The sequence below is a fragment of the Cebidichthys violaceus genome, unplaced genomic scaffold, assembly GCF_023349555.1.
Source record: "Cebidichthys violaceus isolate CVI_PGR_0920_01 unplaced genomic scaffold, fCebVio1.0.p SCAF_38, whole genome shotgun sequence".
Taxonomy (NCBI): Eukaryota; Metazoa; Chordata; class Actinopteri; order Perciformes; family Stichaeidae; genus Cebidichthys; species Cebidichthys violaceus.
Window position 1 is genome coordinate 1,643,954 of NW_027176572.1, and position 10,227 is coordinate 1,654,180.

The window sequence follows — 10,227 nt, forward strand, 5'->3', positions numbered from 1 at the left end:
GCAGTATATCCTCAAACCTAAATGACTGATCTGGATTCATACACAAGTATTAGATGACACACACTACTTCTGGACGAGCTGTTTTTCGAGCAGCAAAATGAAAATCTCCTGGACGATACGAGCCACGCAGTCCAAATATAGAACTCTGGGATGAGGAGAGAAGAGAGGAGCTGTCAGGAGGGAGAAATGGTCCGAAGCCAAAAGCGATCTCTGGAGGCTCTGCGGCTGCAACGGCGCTCCGAGCTGCTCGGGGAGGGAGTCGTGACCTCCGAGCTCGTTCGGGTGACAGCTCCGAAAGGAAAGCAGAGAGCGAGGAGACCTCAGCGGAGATTCAAGGAGAGACGAGCGAGCTCCAGAACCTCTGGGCCTCTCCCACTCAAAGTCTGGCAGGATATCAGCGCCTGAGCTTTTGAGGAAGATGCTCGAGAGGAGCGGGAGAAAACTCAACGGTACGAAAAGTACAACGGCTTCCAAAACACACCAATGATCCGCCGGCAGCGGCAACCGGGCTCATTGATTCTACAGCTTTCTGCAGCAAAAACACAAAAACATCTACACAAAGAAAGAAAGAAAAGTTAGATTTTCTCCGTGAAGATTTGATTTATTGTCGTGGTGAAAAAGAAAACTGAAAACTTCCAAGGTGGGACATCAGCGGAAGCTAAATGCTGGGGAACATCGCCCGTGGTTTGGAGGTCTATTGTTAATAAACTGCTGGTAGCATCTCTAGAACTCGTTCTACTACTTCTAGTTTTAACAGTGTTGAACTTGGCAGCCTTCTTACCAGTTAAGGCTACGGGTTTGAAGAACCTCACGTGTCCATGCTTAGCGGTCAGTGTCTCAGAGTCTTATATCAGCGGGGGGACGTCGGGGTCGTCCACGAACCCGTCGGAGAAGCTGCGGTGACCGGCGGCGGTGGGCGGAGCCGTCGTCCTGGACAGTTCCGGCGGGCCTTCTTCGGAGCTCTGGCGCCGCACGATGTTGGCGAAGTCGACGGCCGCGCGCTCGCCGGGGTCCACTTCCAGCCTCTCGGGACCGTTGTGTCTTCTGTTCAGACATCAGGGGAAGACTCAAGTTAGAGACAACGACGGCTTCTTCTGAGAATCAGTGATACAAAGAGTCTCTCTAGTCTGTAGAGAGACTCTTTGTATCACTGAAACTTATCCTCATGCAACAGTTCTCATGATATCTTATGAGAAGTTACTCCTCATTTCTTTGTGCGTTTTCCTTCAAAAGTCCAGCAACACGTGATCGTTACATTGATAGTCTTTTCAAAATAAACTAAAATATATTTTTGTCTTTTCCGTATTGTTTTCCGGTTCGTCAGTCATCAACCTGTATGAACGGTACAAATAAAGTTTGATTGAATGATTCTGAAAATGGGCCGTTTCCCATACACAGTAATGGGTACTTTTACTTTAGGAACTTTAAGTACATTTAGATGCTTTTATACTTTTACTTTTGGTACTTTAAGTACATGTAGATGCTTTTATACTTTTACTTTTGGTACTTTAAGTACATTTAGATGCTTTTATACTTTTACTTTTGGTACTTTAAGTACATGTAGATGCTTTTATACTTTTACGTTTGGTATTTTAAGTACATGTAGATGCTTTTATACTTTTACTTTTGGTACTTTAAGTACATGTAGATGCTTTTATACTTTTACTTTTGGTACTTTAAGTACATGTAGATGCTTTTATACTTTTACTTTGAAGAAAGCGTGCAGGACTTTTGTAGAAGAGTATTCCTACACTGTGGTATTACTACTTTTTCCTTGATCTCTGAAGATGAAACAACTATTTCCGACATCTGGAATGAACTTTGATGCTCCGTGAATCTGTTTACAAGAAAACTCCACCAGGAAAGCAGAGCTTGGATGTCGAGCAGAGATTAAACGTTTGACTGGTGTTTCACCTCCATGTTTACCTGCCAGCCAATCAGAAGCCTGTATTTCAGTGGCCTTGGTATGAAAACACAAATCAGATGTGAACATCAGCCACATGCTGCATGAATTCCCAGCAGCAATGTTAAATCTGCTAATGTTTACCACCTAATTCAATCAACAGCTGATAATCAAGTTCAATCAGACACCAAATGAGAACGACGTTAATGTCAAAGAACAATAAATCTTGTTTAGGTCGTCGCTGCAGAGACGTGAAGACTTAATGCGACTGGAAGGTCAATATGTGAGCTGATATGTGCGTGATGTACGGCGGACGTGTAAATATGAAATGCATTTATGCATTCCAGTTGAGGTGTTATATCACATAAATCCTGATACGTGTGATATATCAGGCTCCTGTAGAGCCGTGGCATGAATGACCAGATGTCACATGCGGTGTGTTTAATGTCTCAGAGGTTCCTGTTCGGAGACGGTCGCCATGCGGTGGATATCTCCAAAGAAAGGCTGACTGAAATGTGCCACCGAAGATAAAACACATGATGAATACGTGATGTTTCTGCTCAGATAGTTCTTCATAATTCTGACAGTTTTAGACTTTTAGTTAGCAAACGTTATCGTACAGCTGCTGGTGGTTCGACATTCACAACGTTCGCTCTACTGTCACGTGTTTGAGTGTTTAATCTGCTCAGATAAAACATGTAATCAGTCGATGGTCGTCTTTCCTTCACCAGTCTTCAAGAACTCAAGGGAAATGGTTTAAAAAGCTGAGATGAATCTCAGATGAGGAACTCCGGGGGGATCCTGCTCCATGCTACCATCACCATCTGTAACCAGTAAACCAAATGGATCTGAGCTCATCACTTCCATCCCACAACAAAGAGGTCAGTCCATCCACCGCTTAATGAATCTGTGACATTTAAATCCACACGGCCCCCTGAGCTCAGACTGGTGAAGGACTGTACCGTCATCTCCGGGGTATTCGGGGAGTTAACCATGAGCCTCTTTTATCAAATCCTCTGCAAATCTTTAGTAGATAATAATCCGTCCAATAGTAGTACCAGAGACGTGGAGTCATTGGGATTCATCGTCTATTCAAGCACTATTCTGTAGGTGCATCAACAGTACATGAAGAGTTTAACCTGAGCTCTAATCAAAGAAACAAACCAAACCACAGTAACTACAGAGCAGGAAGCAGCAGCTGAAGCTCTAAGGGATATGTTGATGCTCCTCCATGTTCATCTGACGGACTCTCCTGAGTGTCCGATGACATCACACGATAGACAATCACGACGTCGTTAAAGCAGCCTGTAGTGTAACCGAGCTCCAGCTCTCCAGAGGTGAGACGGTATTAATGAAATGTGCTGATTATCCAGGAAGAGCGTATAGCAATTATGAAGTCCTCCTCCTGCAGAGCAGCAGCAGGAGGAGGAGCCGCTTCATTACTCAGAGCTTCCTGACACTTTGTTTATTGAGAGGGGAATAGAGCTGCCAGAGGACGAGCGCCGGACCTCCAGCACCTCTTCCTCCACCGCAGAGGAAGTCCCTCTGCAGCCGCGACATTACCGGCTCGACGGGAGAAAGATGGCAAAGTGATGTTTACCTGCTGATAGAGAAGGAGGAGAGCGTCTATTTTTAGTGATGGACGTGTTCAGTGGACAGCATTTTAACTGCTGCTGCAGCTTGACGAGAAGAAAGAAGAACATTAAAAACACTGAGGAGACGCCGGCCAGACACCAACAGAAGGTCTACAAAACAGTTCATCAATTCACGATTAATCCATGTTCAGGTGGATAATTACATGTCAGTTTAATTATCCACCAATTTTGGACTGTTGGTCGTTTTGTCCGACCAACAGTCCAAAACCCAAAGACATTCAGATCACTGTGATACAGAACCAAGAAAAGAAGAACATCTTCACACACTGGAGAAGATGGAATCTGAACTGTGTTCATTGACTCTCTAATCGTTGCATCTGTGCTGGAAATCATTGGATTACAAACTAAACTAACTGAATCACTTATATGTTCCCTTTAATTACACATTGTCCTTTTCAAGTAGGTCATCTCTGATGACAGAGGACAGAAGACAGAGGACAGGAGGACAGAGGACAGGAGGACAGAGCACAGGAGGACAGAGGACAGGAGGACAGAGCACAGGAGGACAGGAGGACAGAGGACAGAGCACAGGAGGACAGGAGGACAGAGGACAGATGGACAGAGCACAGGAGGACAGAGGACAGGAGGACAGAAGGACAGAGCACAGGAGGACAGAGGACAGGAGGACAGAGGACAGAAGGACAGAGCACAGGAGGACAGAAGGACAGAAGGACAGAGCACAGGAGGACAGGAGGACAGAGGACATGAGGACAGGAAGACAGAAGGACAGAGGACAGGAGGACAGAGGGACAGAGGACAGAGCACAGGAGGACAGGAGGACAGAAGGACAGAGGACAGGAGGACAGAGGACATGAGGACAGAGGACAGGAGGACAGAAGGACAGAGCACAGGAGGACAGGAGGACAGAAGAACAGGAGGACAGAAGGACAGAGCACAGGAGGACAGAATGACAGAGGACAGGTGGACAGAAGGACAGAGCACAGGAGGACAGAATGACAGAGGACAGGAGGACAGAAGGACAGGAGGACAGAGGACATGAGGACAGGAAGACAGAAGGACAGGAGGACAGAAGGACAGAGCACAGGAGGACAGAGGACAGAAGGACAGAGGACAGGAGGACAGAAGGACAGGAGGACAGGAGGAATGATTGGTAGAATCTGATAAGTACTGATAAGAGCAGCTCCTTGCAGTAATAAAATCCAGAGTACCTGTAAATCTTTCACACTGTTCCTTTAAAGATAACTCAGGTTTATTACAACCTTGTTTTTGTAGTTTTTCCGCCATCATTTCTATCAGTTAAAACTACATTTTACTCACTGAGTTAATAGACGAGGTCTGAGAACATTGAGACAATGAATCAACAAGTTGGCAGATTAACTGGCTGAGCTAGTTTTAAGTTCTTTGGTTTGGTGAACCTGGAGCTGCTCAGGTCTTGTGGACCACAGCGCTGCAGGAGCTACACACACTCTGACCTCTTAAACACCTCATGGGAGACCTTTTAGATATTCTGTTTCATCACACACCTTGTGTCATCAAGTCACTGCAGTTTAAACCCCGATCACTACCGTCAGATACATGTTCCGCCCATGAGCCTGGGGTCAGAGGTCGCCCTCAATCAGTCCAAACCACGCAGTAACCCGTCACCTTGCCGTGGAGCAGAGAGAGAGCAGCTTAGCATTTTTATCCGCGTGTTTAATTTGAGGCTACGAGAGGATTGAACCGCGGGCTCTTCACGGTGTTTGATGGGCCCGGCTGAAGGACGAGAAGAGGCTCCTGCTCATAAAATGGTAATGATGACGAAGATGAAGATGACGAAGATGATCTCCAGGCAAGGAGAAGGAACAGAGCTCTGTGGACTGATGTCACAGAGAGGTGAAGCTGCTCTGAGCTGTAAATATTCTGTCGTGTTGAGTCATTAAAAGGAAAATTAAAAGGTGTCCTGCATGACGGGTAACGTCTACAATGTGGTTTTAATGATTCAAAACGCACCAGAAGGAGCAAAGAAGAGCGCTAACGGGACGGAATACTTCTTCAGCAATGACACAAGTAATGGAGGCGTCCAGATAAATGTTAACAATCACCTCACTGCGTCTTATGAACCCATGACTTAGTGATGTTTAGCTGTAAATCACAGCCTCTGGTGGCGTATTGCTTAATTTCACAACTTAAAAACACACGACTAAGACTCTACAGCCATGCTAGCAGCTTACACACAGTGGTGCTTTGAGCCGCATGCTAGCATCGGCGCGCTAGCATGCTACTGTAAAGTTGGGAGAAAGAGGTCGAACCATAAAAGTATTGGACAATTTAAAGAACGCTGATCTATGAAAAGCGTTTAGGGTACATCATCTGAGAACCACGCATGTCTGGACGTCACGACAATCCAATCAGCTGAAATACAGCTTTAAAAACCATCAGCAGTAGTCCTGACACTCAAAGACACTGGTTTGGTCCAAAGAGGACACTTTCTTATGGCTTATTCTCCTTTTCGCCTCCTTTTGTGTGACTCCGATCGGATCGGTTTTGCTGTTTTTCTCAGGTCGAGGCCCGTGACCTGAACGAAACTCTTATTTCTGAGCTGTGTTTGGACGGAGAATGTAAAGAACACCAGATAACAACTGAAGCAGAATTACCCCACACATCCCCTCACTGGGACCCAGATCCCTGTCTGGGATACGGGTCACATTCAAGAACAGATATGAAGCCTCAACCCCCAAACTAAATCAATCACAGCAGCGAGAGCCTGACTGCCTGAAGCTGAGCGTATCTTCACTGCGTGTGTGTGTGTGTGTGTGTGTGTGTGTGCTCTGGTCAAGGTCATCAGTGGCCAGTGTTCAGAGAGCGCTACCGTCAACAGCGATACACACACATCCATGCAGAGCGTTTCATAAACAACAGGCTTCTGTAATCAGGACTACGGGGACCTGAAGAGCCAGAGGACTTTCAGTGTGCTAACATTCAACTCAAGGCCAAACAAAGACCAGCGCTGGACTCATGCAAACACACACATCCGGCTCTTTATGCCTCAATAATATCACAAACTCACTATTTTGATCTACTTATAATCACCAGCAATAGAGTAACTTTACAGTATCTCAGTTTATATCTTGTTTTACTAGGTTCAAGTCTTGATCTTCATTGTTTTTCTCAGTTTTTCTTGTTATATACACTATTTGTTTTATAAATGCTTGCTTACGTTGTCAAACATATTGTATAATAATAGTATGAAGACGGTGAAATGAGGACTAAAAGTGACCACATGAGACGAGAGACTTGACTAACGTGGCTACAGGCTTGGGATGAGATTAGAGAGCTGTGCACGAGGGTTGATGAAGTCAACATGTCAATCGTCCTTCCTGTCCACACGTTATGAGGACGTCTGTGTCGTCAGGTTTGTCTTTACCGTTTACTGTCCCAAGGTGAGCCGCCACCGCCGCCGCCGCAGCGTCGGGTTTGACTTCCTCCAGGCGGACGTGAGACGGTCTTCTTCACTTTGATTTCACCTTCAGCCTAAACAGACACATCGGAGGAGAAAACGTGTTTTCAGTCTCAGTCTCTGCTCCCGAACTTTCACCCGTGAGCCGTTTGCCGGCGCTCGTATCGGAGGAGATGTGAAGGATTGATGTGCAGCAGCTCTGACTCAGTGCAGTATCAGCACCCGAGTCTCTTTATTGACGCCGTAAATAGTTCCTTCGTTAAACCTCAGAGAGCACAAAACAATCAGAGAAAACCACCAACAGCCTGAAGATCATCAGTTAGGAAGACCTGTAACGGCGTTGATGAGATCTTTAAAGCTTTTCTTCAAAGGAAATCAAATTAAAGGTCAGTTTGCATTTGAACAAACTGAAGAACTTGCTGAAGAACTTGCTGAAGAACTTGCTGAAGCTGTGAGGTGCAGCTGTACGTACTCTGGGCATGGTGAGGACCAGGTGTCCCGTGGTTTGGGACCTCTGAGCCGTCGAGCTGTCGGGCTTCACTTCGGCCGGCAGGACCGTCTGAAATATCTGCGGAGTAAATTATTCATGACTTTAATTAGCAAGATTAATGCGCTGATCCGGCGCAGTGTGTCAAATGACTTTAATCATGAGTGAGGTCTTTCTTTATAGGAACACTTTCCAGAGAAGTCGTGCGGAGAGAGAGAGAGAGAGAGACCAGAATAGCTCCGACTGAGACACGGTGGCCATCGATCACCGGGGCCAGATCCTCACGATCCACGTGGTACGAAGGACCACAAAGACTCATTGTTGAATCCACTTTTATTTTGGGGGAAACCGTGGTAACAGCAGGCCGAGGAGGGGGAGGAGCAACACTCGTCAGATCAGACTTCACATTCAGGAGGACCTTCAAAGGCCTGAGTTGATGTACGACTGCGTAAATCACACCACCCGTCCAATCAGGCTGACCCCGTGGCATAAAACAAGCTACGCTAACAGCCTGGAGTGCAGCCATTCAAAAGGAGTACAGCTGTTGGATTCATGTGTGGCTGAATAGAGGTTTCACTGAGGTTTAATCAGTCTTTAAAGGTCTCTGAGGTCCGTTTGTGGGAGAACTGGGGTCAGACGTATAACAGACGAGCATGAACAACGCGGACGCCGTCTCCACAACGTGACGAGGACGAGGCTACATTCAAACGTTAGACGTGATGACGATTTCCCTCCTCACTGTAGCTTTAAAAAGGTGATGGACCAGTGGGGGCGCTATCAGCCGTGCACAACGACGGCTGTTCTCATTCAGGGCTTTGATGAAACAAATGCGTTTCTATGTGCGCGCACACACACACACACACACACACACACACACACACACACACACACACACGGGTTTAGTGGTGAACCCGCAGAGTTCTGACCCTGGAGGTAAAGTGTGGTTACGACGGCCTGCAGGACCGAGACTCCCTTCACAATAAAGCTCAGTCGGACTCATGCAGAGCGGGAAATGAACACCTGACACCAAACTGACTCCACTGCTGCTGACACTGAATCGCTCCACTTTTGACAGGAACCGGGTTCATCTGTAGCGGATCACTTCTTGGATTCACCAGATAAAGAGTGTGGCCGTCTTGCCCTGCTGGACAGCTGACATTTTGGGGTAAAAAACAAACAAAGAAATGACTTTGCAGCTGGTGTAACAAACTCCCTCCATGAGAGACAGAAACACGTTTGACGACTCAGCAGCTTCTCGCAGCCTTTTGTTGGCTCTCAACCCGACTCTTCATCCATCACACTTCTCTCTGCCCGTCAGCACGGTGGCTGTTTGTGGTTCTCAACGTTACACTGAATGCAGGTTTAGACGGTAGTCCAGCTACATGGAACACTTTCACATTTAGAGGCAACAGAAAAGAGAACTTTGTGACAGTGGAGACGTTGGTCGGCAGTGTTTTCGTGAGCCTCTGGTGGTCGGTGGGTAGTGGCTGTGTGTCCTCACACACATAGGTAGAAGTAGGAGGACTGTTGCTCTACGATGCAAAGCCTCCTGAAGACAGTAACCGTGATGCTGGACAGGATCCTTCTGTGTCGGTCTGATAATAACTGTCACCTAACATGATTTTAACTCATTCATAAGTGTGCCGCTGTCGGCCGAGGGCTTTGGTTTGTGTCACTACCGTCTCGGTGCCCTTGAGCAAAGAGCTTTTGACGGCAGCAGTCTGCGGTTGAACTGGCAACCTCCCAGCATCAACGTACGAGGGACTAAGAACCTGAGTCTGGAGCTCTGAGGACGTTCAGCAAACTAAAGATCTGAAGCGGTTCAAGTACTTAAGGTCCAAACTATTCAGAAAGAAGACGTCTCGTCCTAAAGGTGGTGGACTGATCCAGTAGAACCTCCACAGCGTACCTTTCCTTTGACTTTGACTCTGGCGTACGTCGGCTGGACGTCCACGTCCATCAAGGAGGTGTCCATGTGTCTGAGAGGAGGAGGAGGAGGAGGAGTTTAAATAAAGAGGAAGGTGTAGCAGTGAAGTGAGTTGTAGACGTAGAACATGCAGCCTGTTTGTGCTCTCATCTATCCCTACCTGTACACTTCCAGGTTCAACACAATGCTGTTGTGTTCTTCATCTTCAGTGAGAGAGAAGTGCAGCCTGTGAACAGAGAGGAGGACCACTGAGGTGGTTCAGCTCACAATGAAGCTTTAAACTGACAGAAGCAGCGTCACAGACGTGGCGATGTGAAGGGATGAATCAAATACACGACACCTTCTCACATCACACATGAAATGAGTTGACCCCGTGACCTCGCTCTGGATGTCAACCTCTGGCTAATTATCATCACAGCTAATGAAGCAATCAGCAGAGAACCTGGACGCTGTCTGAGCAGAGAGGAGGCGGTGCAGAGTCTCAGGGAGGGAGGAGTTCTCTTCACTCTTTAGGGTGTTTTCACCAGAACAACGTTGAACGTCGACTGGATGTGTTTCTGTTGCCGGACAGAATGAGAAGCAATTATGTTGCTTTCTGCTGCTGCAGCCGAGTGGATCGTTTCCCTCAGTCAACTACAGCTAGTACTACTGATACTGCAGTACAAGTACTAATACCACAGTGTACAGATACTGCAGTACAAGTACTATTACCACAGGGTACAGATACTGTGTCTCTGTTCGTACTTTGGCTCGTTGACGTTCAGGACTCGTCCTTCAGCAGTGATCAGCGTCCTCGGGGCCTTCGGCTTCTTCTCCTTCTCCCTGCAGGGAGACAGCAAAGCACAGAGTACAGACTGT

At 47.0% G+C, this 10,227-nt stretch overlaps 1 protein-coding gene across 3 annotated transcripts in view; it reads right to left on the reverse strand.

Moving 5' to 3' along the window:
- Positions 1–612: 612 nt before the first annotated feature.
- Positions 613–10,227, reverse strand: part of dnaaf11 (dynein axonemal assembly factor 11) — an 18,338-nt gene continuing 8,723 nt past the window's right edge. For all 3 annotated transcript variants that reach the window (XM_068726063.1, XM_068726061.1, XM_068726062.1), the window contains 6 exons: positions 10,114–10,191; positions 9,530–9,595; positions 9,352–9,421; positions 7,428–7,523; positions 6,923–7,029; positions 613–1,044 (listed from right to left, as the gene is read on the reverse strand). In XM_068726063.1, coding sequence (XP_068582164.1) covers positions 846–1,044; positions 6,923–7,029; positions 7,428–7,523; positions 9,352–9,421; positions 9,530–9,595; positions 10,114–10,191 — 616 coding nt within the window. In that variant the 3' untranslated portion in view covers positions 613–845. The remainder of the gene's footprint in view (positions 1,045–6,922; positions 7,030–7,427; positions 7,524–9,351; positions 9,422–9,529; positions 9,596–10,113; positions 10,192–10,227) is intronic.